The 16,969-nt window shown below is 40.4% G+C and overlaps 1 protein-coding gene across 2 annotated transcripts in view; it reads right to left on the bottom strand.

Annotated features, from left to right (window-relative positions):
* PRKCA (protein kinase C alpha) overlaps positions 1–16,969 on the bottom strand; it is a 138,150-nt gene that overhangs the window by 19,402 nt on the left and 101,779 nt on the right. The window contains exons 7-9 of one of the 2 annotated variants that reach the window (XM_058852261.1): positions 16,784–16,918; positions 15,976–16,072; positions 2,879–2,902 (exon numbers count right to left, since the gene is read on the bottom strand). In XM_058852261.1, coding sequence (XP_058708244.1) covers positions 2,879–2,902; positions 15,976–16,072; positions 16,784–16,918 — 256 coding nt within the window. The remainder of the gene's footprint in view (positions 1–2,878; positions 2,903–15,975; positions 16,073–16,783; positions 16,919–16,969) is intronic. The other variant, XM_058852262.1, reaches the window with a different exon arrangement.

Genomic DNA, 16,969 nt, shown 5'->3' with positions numbered 1-16,969 from the left:
GCTGTAATGCACACTGGGTATTTTAGGATATAAACAACCTCCTCAAAACATTCTCTTTTAGAATGGAATTTTTCCAGTCACTGCATAGCAAGAGTTAAGAGAATTTTGACATGCACCAAGAAAAAGAACCTGCATTAAAAAATCCCACAAGACATGAGAATTAATGCAGATGTACACGGCCACTTTCACACCAGCAGTACAATCAACTTTGATTTTCAATCAAGGGTTGATCTGGAAAAAGGGGGGAAAGGAAATATTACAGACAAGGGCTCTGCCTTGTCCAGAAACTTTGGTTTACAGGAGGCTGCAAGTCTCAGTATTTCACATGAGACACCATAGCATGGCTCAAGTAAGCTGCATTTCAAATCCCAGAGTTAATAGAAGAGAAAAAAGTAAGACTCACCAAAAGATAATGCAGGCTACAAGATAATATCCTGTTTTCTTTTTTTTTTTTCCCTCAAAACAATCCCATATACCAGCAGAAGCAAAGCCATAAGATTTAATAATTTGGGATATAAGTGCTTTCCCCATCTGTCTGGTGTGTTGGTCTGGTTAATAACCTCTAATATGGTCAATTTACTTTTTGCTAGTGATGTATGTTTGACAATTCAGGATAACTACTATTTTCTCTGCTTCACAAAAGGACAATATTTGTGTATTATCCTTCTTTTACAGATAATGAAAATTACAGAAATGGAGGTTTATTCAAAGTCACACAATACCTCCCTTTAAAAGCCAGGCCTGGCATACACCTTTGGCACTGGAAACTGAGAGTTTGTAACTGGGACTTACAAACCTTCCCCTCCCCAGAGGAGTTTAAAACCATAAAATTGAGAGGCACTCGATTCACAGACTCCATCTACTCTTGCAGTAATGTCAGATAATCATCTGACAAAATAACCTCCTGTCACTTGAAAACCACATTCAGCTTGGATGACTCTTCCTGCAACTTTATAAGCGCAGAAAATCTTATGCCCTGCCACAGGGATATGAATTTTTCAAGTTTAGATCTCTTTATTAAAAAACTTGTAATACAGCTTAGACTGGGGAATTTCCTCCACAGCAATGTTATTACTTGTTTGCATGAAAGCAGCACTTGGAGATGCTGATCAGGATCGGGTGCTGGGCAAACTTTTAGGGAGAGCCAGCCCTGGATGTCAGCCTAAATCCCTGAGCCTGCAAGGGATGCTCCCAGGGCAGATCTGGCTGCTGGGACAAATCTGAGCTCTTTGGCAGCACAAAGCTCCTTTCCAGGCCACACAAGATTGAGCCATGAGCAAAACAAGGGAAAAAAACCCCAAATCCCAATATCCGTTATTGGTACAAGATAAAGACGTGGCTCAAGGGAGCAGCTTTGCCTTTGTGATGCTCCCACAAATGGGATCTCAGATAAAGATCTTGCTTTTCTGATGCACAAAGCAATTTCAATATCCTTCTTTTCACTGAGTAATGGAGATCCAAATCAGGCCCTGAATGGAAAGCACCAGCTTTATTTCTTCCACTTTAAACCCGCTGGGCAGGCGTTGGCAGCTTGTCCAAAAAATGCATAACTCGAACAAAAAGTCAAATTTTGTTCTGAGGCCGTTTGTTTTTTGGGTACAAACCTGCCAAGCAGGGAGGGAGTACTCTCTGCAGTGCTGCAATCCCAGGCTCTGGAGTTTCCAGAACTTTTTCCATAAAAAAGCACGGCAGGCTCACCAGCAGGCTCCAGAGCTGGAGGCACTGCTTTCACTCGGAGTCAACACGGCCTGGAATTCTCAGGATCTGAAGGCAGCATCTTAAAATAATATTTGAGAAGCCAGCCAAGGCCTCTGTGCATCCTCTGAGCACTTAGACTCAATGAGCAGCAGACAAGCTCCTCTCACTCCCATCTTTCAGCTTTTTTTAAATGAGATGTCAGTCTCAGTTTGAGAATCTCTCTTTGCAGATGGCAGATTTTGAGAACATGGGCTCCTCTGGTGTGCTCAGGTGGGCTCTGAGCTGTCTGAGGCAGGCAGGAGGTGAGCAGGGCAGGAGTTCATTGATGTGCTGAGCTCTGAGTGCCCGTGGGAAGGTGACAATCCTGGTTCTCCCCTGGCTGAGATGCCATGGGAGGGGTGAAGAGAGAGCCCTGCTGCAAACCAGCTGGAAAATCCAGGGCCAGGGCAGCCAGGGAATGCTGGGGAACAACCAGACTGACTCAAAGGAAGCACATAGCCCCAAAGTGGCAGGAAATCATTAAATTATCATCACCTTATCAAAGGTCCCTATTTCCCATCACCTTGGCCAGCCACCATTCCTTCAGAAGCATGCAAAAAAACACCACTTTTTCACATTTGGCATGTGAATCCCTGTTACTGTTTTTTGGCTTAAGGTCCTGGTGGAAATAGAGTGGGAATTTCAAGACATTTCACTGAGCTCTATCATGAGTTTTATATCTGAAACACCTTGGCTGTAGCAGACAGAAAATGCCATGCAGCCAATATCCTCTTCCAGACTGCCAGAGCAAAACCAATTTTGCAGCTACAGAAGGGACATAAACTCAAATTATTCCTAAAAGCTTATTGGAAAAGATTGATATTTTGCCTTTCCTACCATGACTAAAATTGAAAATCGCAGAATCCTATTTGAACCCTCTGTTATTTTTCATGGATATTAAAACTTGCTGAAGTTGAAGACAGCATTCCAGGCCCTGGATTAATTTTCAATCCACATTCCAACTCCTTGTCTTATTATCTTGGATAAAACCACAGTATCGTTACAACAAAGCCAGCTTGCAGCAAACCAACCAGGAAAACAGAATGTTAAAGATAAATTAGTCTGCACTGGTAGCAGGAAAGTTAATCTAAAAAGAAAACAAGACATGCACATCATCTTACTTCCTCTGCTTTGGACGCACCTTATCTCGGCCAGTTCTTTTACCCTGAAACCACAGGTGAGACATATCTTATATATTCAGCCCAAACTCACTTCTCCATGGAGTGTTAAGAAATTACAGTGTGCTACACTGGAGAGATTCTGGGAATTTGGCAGGTGCTTCTTGGAAAAGATATCTCAGGTTTCGCAGTAAAAATGCTTTGGATTTCTTTTTAGTCTAAGAGGAACAATTATACTTTTAATTAAATATGAAAAAAGTTATCTAAAATCTAATGAGAAATGATGCAAAGAAGAAACAGAAGTGATTTAGGGAATAGTAATTCTTCATTTTTTTATGGCAATTGCAGTAATTCTTGATGATTCTTTTCAAAACTTTGTGATTTTTTCCTGTGAAGAAAATCAAATAGGACAAAGCAATAAATCTGGATGTTGGCTCTTCTGCCCTCCATGTATATCTGTAGTAAGGAATCTTAGGAATTACAGAGCAAAAAGACTGAATTGGTCATTTTGCACATTAGCCAATAATAAATAAAAGCTGTGAGGATTTAAAAAAAATACATCCAAAATTCCCTTTCCTACTCCCAATCTATTTATCACAACGAGTCTCCTCCAAGCTGCCAGTGCTTTAACACCTTGTATTCTCTCCTCTGCTGCAGTTTGCAGCACTCAGCTGGGGGAGATTGGCTTTGTTCCCACATGGGAAACCAACACCAGGATCCAAAGCTGCCCAAACTTGCAGCCACCCCCTCCCACCCCCAAGCACAGCTTCAGGAGGGAGAAGCCCATCCCCTCTGCCATGGTCAGATATCCAAGCAAACACAAAGCTGCATGAGCAGCTCCCTAGAGGATGTGTTCCTCGGTTGTCAGGGAAACTCACTCCCAGCGAGTTCCTAGATGCCAGCAGGATCATCCCTGGCACCACATTTTCAAGAGGAAAAAGCGATAAATGAAGAAATATTTAACAACAATTCTGCATTCCCACCACACGAGCAGAGTGCTGTGTGAAGAGCCACAGCCCATCCTTTATTTATCGGCCCCACCGACACCTGACAGGGAGGTAAATGCAGAGCTCTGCTCCCAGCAGCTGAGCCTTCTGGATTTTCCCAGCTCTGCTCCACATGGATACCAGCATTCCCTCCTCTTCTTTACAGGTTCCACCCAGCACGAGCTGCTCTGCCTGTGCAGTGGCTGCAAACACTGAACACACGATGGAACACGGCGCTGTCCGCTCTGCTCCAAACCCCACAGCTCCCACTGCACCAGGCTCAGCAGCCCAAGGAGTGACTGCACAGGGCTTGAAAAGTTTGGGCTGGAATGGACCTGAAAGATCATCTCATTCCACCCCCTGCCATGGGCAGGGACACCTTCCACCAGAGCAGGGTGCTTCAAGCCCTGCTCAACCTGGCCTTGGACACTTCCAGGAATGGGGCAGCCACAGCTCCTCTGGACAACCTATCTCAGGTCCAAGGATTGAGATCTGTGGAGCAGGAATGTCTCCTTGCCACCACTTAATCCCTCTAAAAATTCTAACAAATCCCTGCTTCTCACGTGGCAGAAAGTTCTCAGCAGTTCTTTGCTAGAGCCCCACGTTGTCCCCAGATGTCCCCGTGTGAGGGAATCACCCATCTCACACTGCCACACCTGGAGCCAAGCTTTCTGCTCCTGATTCTGGAAACAACCCAAAGCCACTGCAGGTAACAGCCTGCACATCACTTACAAAGATGGCAAATGCGTGGTGAGGAGTGAGGAGTGAGGATGGAACAGCCTGAACAGTAAAATTCCAGCTTCACTCTTCCAGCCCAGGGGGCTGTGGGTGTGAAATCAATGCTCAGATCTGCCTGTTGATACCTGGACCCTGCACAAGGAGCATCAGAGCAGCTCAGATCTCACACAAACCCCAGGAGATGTCACTGACAGCAAAGCTCAAACTGAGGATGGAAAAAGGGAAATAACAGTGATTTATCCAAGGCTCAAGGAAGGACACATTCAGGTTTCCAGTCGTGTACACACGAAGTGGGGACTTTGATCAATGTGTTGAGCCATTAGCAAGCCTTGAATAAAGCAAATAAATCCAATAAATTTCAAGTCAAAATCTGGAAGAAAAGCCCTCCCATTCAGTGAAATGTTCTCTGTCATTGTGGCAGCTGGTTTCTTACATTATTGCATTTCCAATTCCATGTAATTATAGATGCTATGATAGACTATCAATTTCCTACTTTCTACAACTTAATTACCAGGATGCTGAGAATTTGAAATGAGAAGAGTCCATTTCTAAGCCCCAGCAAGACCTAATGCCTCACCAGACTGAGATTTAATCTTCATGCCTTAATTTAGGGCTGGTTTATAATTCACCAGCAGAGTTTTGCTGGAAACCAGGGGTGTGCCCAGTATCAGGGACACCATCAAGGATTCCTGAGGTTCACACATGGATTTTGGCCATTCCTTGGTGAATTTACACTGCAGCAACACTTGTCTGCAGCAAGGGGAACACTGGAGAGATGTAAATAACCACAAAGCTGTTTATCAGCACTCTGAGATTCATTTTCATGACTGCAGTGCCACTATGCTGAACGATGGTGTAATTAGTGAAAAATGCAATATATCAAAATGAAAATGTGTATTTCTTTCAATGGCTAAAATAGTTATCGAGAAAAAAACTAAAAATTCATAGCATTCCCATTGCTAGCAAAAAGGCATGAGGGCAAATGGGATGTTTCATAAAGATATAAATGAGATGGGTGATAAAACTCTACCTGGGAATTAAATACCAACTATTTTATGTCTTTAGTTTATTTTTCCCTCATTTCCTCTCCTCCTCTTAAAATTGTTTCATATTTACCCTATTTATTACTAACAGTAAATTTATTTAAAGGATTTGTCTGCAACAAATATTTGTGGTGTATTTGATAAGGATTAAAAAGGTCTTTTGCAGAAAGCCTGTCCAAGGACAAGGGAGCCCCACTCCTGAAGCCACCAAAGCGTTGGGCTGAGCGATCCTGAGGTGAGCAGTACCTGCTTTTACACCTGCAATTGTAAAATATTTTGATTAGAGGGAAAATTCTCATCAGTGCCAGTTATCAAACCTGAATAAAGGCCTGTGTGAAAAATGCTACAGTGAATTTTACTGAAATTACGGTTTAAATGAATGGGTTTGTATTTTTTAAGTATATATACACAAACAATGTGGATGATTTCCTTCTTTTCAGGCCTTTAGCAGGATCCAGCTCAGCTCTGGGAGCTTTTCCCTGTTCTTTGCTGACCTCTTGTGGTTTCTAACTCTGAGGGAAATTATTTCCTCAAGCTCAACTTTACTTAGGATAATGAATAAAAGGGAATCTGAAAGGACAAGGCAACAGTTTAATATATCATGAAGTTCCTCAACAGACCTTTTTTGTGGGGTTTATAACAATATTCTCTATTTAATTATTTTTCTTAAACTTATTTTTGGCTTGCTGGATAGAAGTTAGATCTGTGTGAAGTACCTGAACACACAATTTCTAAAATATTCCCAAATAAACCAGGCATGAGGTGAAGGTAACATATTTCTGTTTTCTATTTCCTAGAATATTCCCTAGAAAATGGAGACAGTGAAGTCAAATGACTATGGAAGACACTGGAAAGGGATGGATCTATCCTCAGACAGGAATTTCAGGGGATACTGCCCTGGGTGACAAAGTCTGCCCGTGTGAGCTGTGAAATCCAGAGAGGGAAGAGTTTCCAGTTCCCCATTTGGCACTGTCAAAATGTTTAATCTGTTTAATAATCCTGTGGCCACCTGAGTCCACTTTGTTTCCTGCCTTTATTGCCAAACACTCTCTCCCCTGCAACAGAGCAGTGCCTAACGAGATGAAGTGTAATTAAAGAGGCTGCCTAGGAATAATATTCAAGAATTCTTGCAGAAGTATCCTGTGGTGGTGGTAATAAAAATCCCCAAAAGCAAATAGGATGTTACAACAGTGAACTCCTAAGTGTCAAAAGAAGAACTGCTTTTCTAGATGCTCCTCCATTCTTTAATTATGCAAATTACTGCTAGTTTTCAATAATAAAAAAACCTAGAGTGTGGAATTTGCTTTTAAGTATAAACCTTATTTCAATAAGGGGAAAAAAAGATTAAAATGCTGTTCTAAAAGAATTTTAAGGACTTCAGTTCTCCCTGATCTTAGAGCAAATCCCTGCAATCAATCCCCACCAGGCACACAAAGCTGCAGTCCAGGACTGATTTTTGGGATTCTGTATCCAAATCTTAATGTGCTCTGAAATGATTTATCTCCCTCTCACACACACAAACACAGTTGAAAGTGTTTTCTTCATGATGTTGAGAAATAATCTATTTAAATACACACTTTGCAGTGGGACAAAAGCAGGACAGGTGTGTGGCCCTTCCCAGTGTCTGATTATTCCATAAACAAGAATTCACAACATCTCCCATTTTCTGTGATATTATCCATTAATTTTTGTACATTTACTGGTTCCTAGTTCAGAATTGTTGTGTTATCCTCAGGAATGCAGCCCTTCCTCCTTCACTTGCTCCTGCTGCTTCCTTTCAGTCCCAACCCCATAACCTTGGGCAGGAGCCCCACATGAAGAGATTCCCAAAATCATTCCCAAGGATGCTCCTGGCACCTCCTGGACCATGATCCCCCCCAGGGCTGCTCCTGAGCTGAGCTCAGGGCTCAGCCTCACTGCCAGCAGCAGGGGAACGAGCATTTGGGATGATCTACTGAGAAAAGACAGATAATAAACAAGGAAGTGTTTAATCCATGAAAAACCCTGAATTCCAGAGTGTCCCCATAGAAACAGAGTGCCAGCTTTCTCTGATGGAATTCATGTTTATAATCCACCAGGACTAAACATGAATTTTGCCCGTGAAGCAGCAGCTGTGGGAAAGCCTGCAGTCCTTTTTTTGGGTGCACTCCTATGGTGGAAACCTGAATTAACCAAGGATTTTTGTCAGCTTATATCAATGTTCTTCAAAGCCTGGATTTTACAATGAGGTGACAAAACTTCCTATTTAGGCCAGATGCATTTTATCAGGGTGATTTTGCTCTGGTTTAAAAATGCATTTAAGCAGAGAAACTTCCAACTTCCCAGCATAAAACAAGTTTCACCAATGAAACCACCATGTGATTTTATTTTCAAATATGAAGAGGTGTAAAGGATTGAGGAAAGGCAGTTCTCTTCTGTACAGGCTTTTCTGAGATAAAAAAATCAAGGTTGAGAAAAGAGATTAATTTGATATTGCTGGTTCAGTGTTAGAACATTTGTTAAAATCATGCATTAATAATATAAACAACTCTTAAAAAATAACATTTGTTTCTTTAAATTAAGTATTTTAAGCCTTGATTGATAATGTAAAGCACTCCAGATCAACAGTTGTAAAAATATTATTTGAAGATGATAATGGCTTCAGTAATCTTAAGATTCTTAGAACACAGTTTACAACACAGGAGCTTCAAATTTTAATTGAAATTGTAACTTCACCAACGTATGAAACTGAAAGTGTGGTTTGTGCCAGTGGCCTTTGCCCTAATAAAGCAAGATAATCTGTTAGAGACACATGCAAATATAAACAAAACACAGGTAAGTTCTCAGTGCTGAGATGTAACTTTTATGGCAGTAACTCAGTGATGTGGGGAGTAGTGAAAGGAGCAAAATGAGAAAGAAACAGGTGCATTGGTATTTCAGGTATCAGAGCATCATGGGTAATATCTCTTACAATATAGCATACTCCAAATAACATCCAGCAATAGAGGTATTATGTTAAATCATAAAACATGCATGCTCTATCATCTAAATTTAGCTATTTAAATATACAGCGACCATGAGCATTATTTTATCTGTGAAAGTTACTTAAAATTCCATGAATGTCTTTCCAATTAAAGATTTTCCATTTTCCATGAGAAGGTGGCACTCATTTAACCAATTCCTCCAAAAAGAAAGGCACACTGCATCTGCTCAGGTTTGATCACCCTTTTTTTTTTGTAGTAAATTTCTAATCTGGGGATCACTTTATGACAAATTATGGAAGATGCGTACTTCAATTTTTTAATTATTTTTAAAAATCAATTAGAAAATCTTGAAGTGGAAAAAAATCGAGTGCATCCTTAAAAGATGGTGAGAATGAAATTAAACTCAATAAACTTCAGATGCTGGTAAAAGGGGTTGTGTGCAGGAGAACACCAAGGAGAAAACTACCTTGAAGAAGTGGATATTTACATGACAGTCCTGGAAGAGACAGGAGAGGGAGAAACTGCGTGGTTAGTAACGGGCTGGCACAGCACAGCAACCACAATTAGTAGCAGAAATAAACAAATACAGACACAGCAGCAGCGGGAATACAGAAATGGACGCGTCTGTTAAGCACAGAAAAAAACCCAGGACAAATAAATCGTGTTAATCAGCGGGGTGGGGCAGGGAGCACAGGCAGGGCTGTGCTCCTGGGAGCTCAGCTCACAAACACACACCCCATGCATGGAACAGCCTCGTGGCAGATCCAGCTGTGCACAGCTGGCCAGCAGCACCAGAGGTCCCAGCCTGGAATGGCCTCGACAGCACACAGGGGATTTGGGATCTTTGTTGGTGCCTCTTTCTGCAGCACTCATTTCACCTTTAGATAAAGGATGGGGAAATCCCTGCTAGCAACATCATTTTTTTATGTTCTTCACCTCAAATCACAACCCACTGAGAAAAGCCTTAAGGAATTCAGCAGCTGATGCAAACTGAAAAGCAGAGACTTATGCCATCTAGTTAAGAAATTTCAAGTTCTCCACTTTGAGCCGTGGTGAGTGGATGGGAAACCTCCAGCTAACTGCATATGGGGATTCCCCCTGCCAAACTACAGTACAGAACAGATGGAGTCATCTAACAGCATCTCTATAATGCTGCAAACTATTCTCTAATGATTAAATATGCACAATTTAAAAATAGGAATAAGTGCCATGGCCAAAAAAAGCAGCTCTTCTTTTTATATCTCTATATGCATAATGAGTGTGGATTGACGTGCCAGTGATATTTTGGCTGGTCATGATTTCAGTGTGGCTTAGTTTCTGTTTCCTGAAAAGTAAATTTAATCTTGTCATTTGCAATTGGAAGTGTCAGCAATGTTATTTCTCTTTTCCATGTCCCCTTTACTGACCTGCCTGAAGCATCAAAGTGGGAATGAATATTGGTTAGAGACAGCTATGGAACAGACCATATCTTTTATTTATTAAAAAAAAAAAAAAAGAAGTGTAACAGCATAACAGCTCTGGGGCAAAACATCACCATCCTTCAAAGATGTAAAAGTAATGTTTCCTTCACAGCCCTTGTAACACTTTACAGAGACCTGGAGAACTTACAAATTAACAAAATCACAAGCTCCTCTAAAGCTCTTCTTGGGGATTTTGTGTTGCTTTGTTTGTTTGTTTGGGGCGGGTTTTTTTTTTTTGAATGAAAATAGATTCAATTAAAAAACTCACTGGGTTCTTAAGAAGCCACTGAAATGGTCCCTGGAGTTTCTGCTATGGCTCTGGCTATGCAACTGCAACATTTCTACTCAGCCTCCAGCTCAGAATAAAGACAGCTCTAGGATGTCCTGGCCATTGATTAAAGGAGAGAAATATAATGTCCTTTTAACATAAGGTTTTTGTGAATATCAGAAAAATGCCAGATTAAGAAAGTTCTGGCCTTCTCCTTTCTAATGAAGCAGACAGAAATGGCTTTAAAAAATTTAAGAGGAGTGGTAAAGATCTAAGAAATGCAAAGCCTGCATTGAAACAATCTGATGTACTGATGTTCAGAAAAAATGTAAATAAATAAAAGAAGTTTTTCAGCATTAGACTGTAACAGCAACAAAACTCTTCAGAGAGTTTTAGTTGTGCCTTGATCTCTGGGGACAGTTTCAGGTCCTGTTTAACACCAGCTGTGCTGCCACAAGGAGAAGCCTGATGGTGTAAATCCACATTAGCTCTGTGTGCACAGATACACAGCCTGAGGCTTCTGGGTTGTAAATTCGGGCCTGAACAGGGATTAAAACACAAGTTTGGTCAAACAAAGTGCTGCCCTGCACCTGGAGGAGCTCAGGAGCAGAAATATCTCTCAGATCCTGCGTCACTGGAGAGGTTCCAGGTATTTATAACTGAGCCTGATGGCCAAGCTCCACATCTGTCCTGTTATCTTTAAAATGATAAGGTATTTTAGAAGACATTTTCTTTAGGATCATAATAATGATAAGGCATTTTAGAAGACATTTTCTTTAGGATCATAATGATAGTTCTGTTCAGAAGCACTGAGAGGTCACCAAAATGCCACCACTGACTGATCACTTCCAGTGCTCAGAAATGACATCCTCCCTGTTCTCAGCTCTGTTCCTCTCCTCCTGCTCTGGGCTGCAGAAAGGAATTTCATATTGATATATTGATGAAAGGAATTCCATCAGCAATTCCATGGTCAAAGCAGCTGGGATCTCTCACACAAGCAGGACTCCAAGCCAGGGATGTGGATGTTTGTCTCCTCCCAGGGTGCAGGGACAGTCCCTGTGGTGGGACAGCAGTTGGAGCTCTCAGAAATTAAGGGAAGGATTTTGTTCCTGTCAAAGCCACCCAGAGAGCTGCACGAAAGGAAATAATTAGAACCAAAGAACACATCTGACATGTGAAGCCTGTGCACCAGGAGGACCATTCTGTGTCTTCCCAGAGATGCTCTAAAATGAGGATTTTATGAGCAGAATCCCATTCCCTCACAACAATGTGCTTGGATCCCTGCAATTGCCAGAGCTGGGTGTAGTGACTGAGCCTGCTCCCATCACCAGCAGTGACGTTGTTGGTGCTCAGTAAATGTGTCCATGGGTAAGGATTATGGCTGCTCTGTTCTTTGTTTAATTAAAAAAAATCCTTTATATGGACCATAACAGATTCTTTATTTTTAATAACATTTCCCAGTGCTGGTGATGTGGAAAGAAGGGGAGAGATCATAGAACAATTCACCAGCCTACTTTTAAATCACTATTATTCTGTTCTTATTCTAAGGTGATATTTAAGTATCCAGAAGTGCTTTACTAAGCAGGAAAAGTGAAAAGAGCTTGACACAACTAAAATAATTTCCCACAATAGAAGTTTAAGAATTTGCACATTTCTTTTCCCCAGATTCAGGAAAAAAGGAATGATATCCTAAGTGGCAAAGGCATCTTACTGCTCAAATCACAACCAGGTAGAAAAAAATACCAGAAATTGCATTATTTCAATATTCTATTTTTTTGACTAGAAAAGTACTGGAAGAAGAAAATAAGTGCAAAACAAAAAGTAGATGCTGCAGTTAGAAGATTTCCTAGTTTGGGTCCATGGAGGCACCTTGGACTATTGGGAGTTCCCATGGCAACCTCAGCATGGACAATTATGGAGCAGCCACAATTTTATTCTGAATATGCCTGGTGAGAAAGGAGTTTCATTTTGAGATGGCCACAAATAATGCCATTCCAGAGAGAAAATCCACAGCTAAAGGTTAAAACCAACTGAAAAATAGTGACAGATTTTATCCTGCCTCCACTTCCTACAGGAGTATATTTTTATCTCTAAATATTAATAATGATGTATCACATATAAATCACTGAGGACAGATTTGATCACACTGCTAAATGAGCAGATAATAGATTTGTGAGTTATAGAGAGAGGTGAAATACAGAAAATATGTAGATTAAATAAAATTTGTTGTATAGAAAACACTGCATTGCACCTCTGCATAATATACCTCAATTTCTATATACTGCACAGGTTCATATAGATTATACACAGAACATAGTAAAGAAAACTCCTTGCAATAAATTATAAAAGGTAAAAAAAAGCACCATCCTCAATTATTTCTGTTCCAATTTTGGTCCCATTTGTTGGATAGGATCCATTCTGGGCAAAAGTTGGGTGTTAATTTTTCAACTGATTCAGATGTGGCAGAATGGGCCATGAGGAAACTTCTCATGACAAATAGCTTTTAACATTCAGTTACAAATGCAAGTGAGGAGAATGTTTGAATCTAGATTACTTATTTATTTATAATCTTGTATAGCTTTTTTATGGTAGATTTACATTGAATAAATGACTTAAGAATATGTGCCAGGAGGTCCAGTGAGCAAAGCAGCATTTCCATGAGATTTGTGTGGCTAAGAGCCACATTTCCATAAGAAATCTGGGCTGTGAAAGTGATGTGCTAAGAAGGATGTGATGGTACTGTGTAAATTGTTTGAGATCAATGAGAGTTTGAGGTCAAATCTTAAAGCTGCCTGCTGAACTAGAAATGCAGGCAGATATTCTTAAAATTCTGATTTAAATGGGAGGTAGCTCCTAAGTGGTCTTGGAGGTTCTGCTACCCCACATTTCTAAACTTTAGTCAAAAGGCCAAAGTCAATTTTCAGAACATCTTACAACTTTCAGGATCAGAAAGAGGTTTCAGAAACTCTGCATCTATTGGCTCCCTGGTCTTTTCTAAGATGAAAAGAATCTTATTCTTTTTTAATATGAAACAAGGAAATCCTAAAGATTCTCTACTCTTGTTTAGCTTAGGTTTGTATGCAGCCTTTTACTCTGAAGGCCACCATTATTTATTTTAAGTATTTGATAAAAGTAACGTAATATTTTTGTGGAAATTGTTGTCATTTTGTACTCAAAGTTAAATCAATGCACCTTGGCTACCAATCACATGGTCATATATGAAAAAATAGACCAAGCACTACAAGTGCAGACTGGATTGGGAAGAACTCTGGAGTTACTCCTTCCATAAACTGATAAATGGGAAGGTGGCCCAATGTGACCCCTTGGTCCATCTGTATTTTTAATCTCCTGCCAAATTCACTCCCCCAGGAAAGTGACAGTCTTCCTGTAAGGCTCCAATGCTGATTTTACAACAGTGGAAATAGTTATTTAGATGATGTAATTAAATCACAAATAGCAGCCTTTTTATCAGTGCTGTCTATTTGTTCCTTATTACAGGGCACCTAAAATAAAATGCCTGTGCAATCCAGGATATAGATGATAACAGAAATAAAGGAAAAGATGATCAGAGTCAGCACCACTTATGTGCCATACCAGAATAGCTAATAAGTGAAATATCACCATTCAGACATCTGTGCTGTGAATTTTCAGAAGCCATCACAGTGATGCCCCTTGAAACCAAGGAAGAATATTCCATGGAGGGCTCTGCTTCCTTCTGCTCCTTCTCATAATGATAAACTTTGAGACAGGATAAGAGGGTGAGCCCAAACCTTTCAGCCACCACATTACACCAGCCTTGGCCTCGTTACAATTACAGAGTTTGTTCAGCTATCAATACTCTCATTTGTCATCATTAATTTTTTCAACTGTTCACTGTCCAGCTCGGGAAATGACATTTACTGGAGACACAGTGTGCCTGCTGAAGGCCCAGTCCCTTCCCTGGATGAATTCAGTCACCCAAACAGCACCAAGCAGGCTAGCCCAGACCAGGGACAGCCCCAAATACACAGTGCTGAGGCTGAACTAATTAGACTTTGAGACAGACTAATTATTTCTGAGGCAGAGCTGCCCCTTGGTGAAGCTGCTGTCTCTGGGACCAGGTCCAGTAATTTTACATGAATCCTCTCAGGATTTCTACTCCACTTCATTGCAGGACATGGATAAACTCTGACTGCTCCTCCTGCAAGCCAAGTATTTACAGCAGGATTAAGAATCAACCTCAGACACAGTAAATTCAATAGACAAAGACACTGCATGTAATTAATATCTGACATTTTTAAGTGGACAGTTTGAGTGACTTGGCTCTGTGCTGTCTCTGACCTGAGAAAAAACAAGCAAATTTTGTACCTATATCACAAATATATAAATATCCACCCAATTCCAGACTCTTCATAATGCATAGAAACATGGACAGAATTACTTTTGAAGCTATTCTTTCTACAGAGGATAAAAAATAAAAATGATCTTGAATAGCAAATGACCTAGTGCAGCAAAATGAAATCACACTGGTCAGATCACAACTGCAAAGAAAGGAAAATGGAATGGAGGCTCAAATACTTCTCAAATGTATAACAAAAATCATATTTCATGCTGCAGACATGGGAGCTGATCCAAATGCGTTCAGAAGAAATTGGAGCACCTTTTCTTTTTCTTCCTTGAAAGTTGAACATGTGCCGTTTTTCCTCACTTTCATGGGTTAACCCATCTTTTATAATAACAATGGAGAATTCTGCCTGATGGTGAACATAGAAAATTGCCATTTCAGGTTGAAAGGAACAGGCAGGTTTGTTTATGCACAACAGGTACATTCATTATGTTTTGGATAAACAGCTTGGCTGAGGTTGTAAGCAGTGCAGATTGGAATATTCCCAGGCAGGGGAGAGGAGCTGGGCAGCAAACCCCTCCCACCCCAGGCCATACCTGTCCTGCTCCTGGGCTCAGTGGCCAGCAAAAATTTTGTTGTAATTCTGGCTGTGGTTGTCAGAAGAGGCAGAGTCTGATTAACAAAAAAAACTCCCTGGTTTGGCACATGAGACCATTCTGGTGGCTACCAACTTCTCCAGCTGGCACCACAGGAGGCAAGACACTGCAAAAAGTATCATTTTCTCTGGATTTTCTTTTTTGTACACACCCAGCAAATTCTCTGACCCTTAAAAAAACATCAACATCCTTCCCCACACTACAGAATTTCACATAAAAACCTTCTGCAAGGACTTTAAAGCTCCAAAGTGTGAACATTGAAAGTATTTTCTTAAAACACCCCACGTTACAGTGTGGAACATTCAAAGTATTAAAATACCATTGTTTCTGAGAATTTCATTTGTCAAATAATGCAGGTATCAGTGATAGTGGCTGGCAGATTTTGCAGCAATTGTTAAAAGACATTGAAATTATTACATATACTTGACATAACACATTTTAAAATACCAACTTCAAAGTGTCATAGCAGAGAAGCTGAACTGTCAGGAAAATGATTCCACCTCTGAATTAAACCATTTGGTCCAATCTTCAACAAAACCAAAGACACACAGAGCTGTCACAGGGACAGAAATAGGAGCACTCTAACATATGGATCATTTAACAGACTGTTGTTTTTCTCTTTGGCAGTAAAGTGAAAAATAAATGCAATATTTAGTTGCACACATCTGTGTTTAATCCTCACCTCAAACTTCTGTCGGAGCTCTGCATTTCCATCTTCATCAGCATCTGGGATTGGAACGTTGTAATATTCGCCCTCTTCTTGATTCAGCAGCTTGTACCTGTGGTAGATTTCAGAAAAAAAATGGTGACTTTACATTTTTCTCCTGATGGATTTAAAATCTGATTTTTGTTGTTTGTGTGTGGCTTGTATCAATGTCACAGGTATGCAAAGAACTGATCTCAAAGAGCTGAAGCAAACTCAGAAATTGAATATATTTTACCTGAAATTAGATCTTTAATCCCAGACTATCTGTCAATGCAGTTTAACAGACAAGGAGATTCTTCCCACACCTCCTGGGATTTGATGGGAGACACCAACCTTTGTCTCCAGTGCTTCCATAGCCCTAAACAACTGTCTTTGAAGAAATGTCCTTTTTGAGAAGTGATGAGTTCTTTCCTGGCAGGTAATGAGGTGGCATTTTACAAGATCAGTTTCCATGTGCTTTGAATTTGCAGAGCTATATATAACATGATACACTTAGTATTGAACACATCATATTGGAGATAAAAATAAAATTTGTATCACAAGACTATGTACACAGAATTGAGTTTGCAGCAGCTCCTGGCTCCAGCAGAAGTTTCAGGAACATCATAAAAGAAAAGTTGTTTTATGATCCCCCTTTGATATATATAGCCTGTGTTTCCTAGGTTTAGTGAATTAATAGCCTGAAACACAGTGAAAAGCTCAAAAAAAGGTAAATCACACTGAAAAAATTGAGAGGTTTAAAACTTTTGGTGATATATTCTCTCCTCTTTTCAGCAACTCTTACCATCCACTGGCTGGCATTTTCATAAGTTCTGACACCCCAAAAGAGAGAGATCCCATGAAATCATTCCTGGTTGTTCGATCCCAGTCCCAGACCTCCACGGATAACCGGCGATCTTTGTCTGTAGGTTTTAATTTACTAAAAAAGGAGAGAAATGGAGGAGTTGTCAACACAGAAATAAACAACAGA

Source organism: Poecile atricapillus, chromosome 17 (assembly GCF_030490865.1).
Source record: "Poecile atricapillus isolate bPoeAtr1 chromosome 17, bPoeAtr1.hap1, whole genome shotgun sequence".
NCBI classification, from domain to species: domain Eukaryota; kingdom Metazoa; phylum Chordata; class Aves; order Passeriformes; family Paridae; genus Poecile; species Poecile atricapillus.
This window is presented reverse-complemented; position numbering and strand designations above follow the sequence as displayed.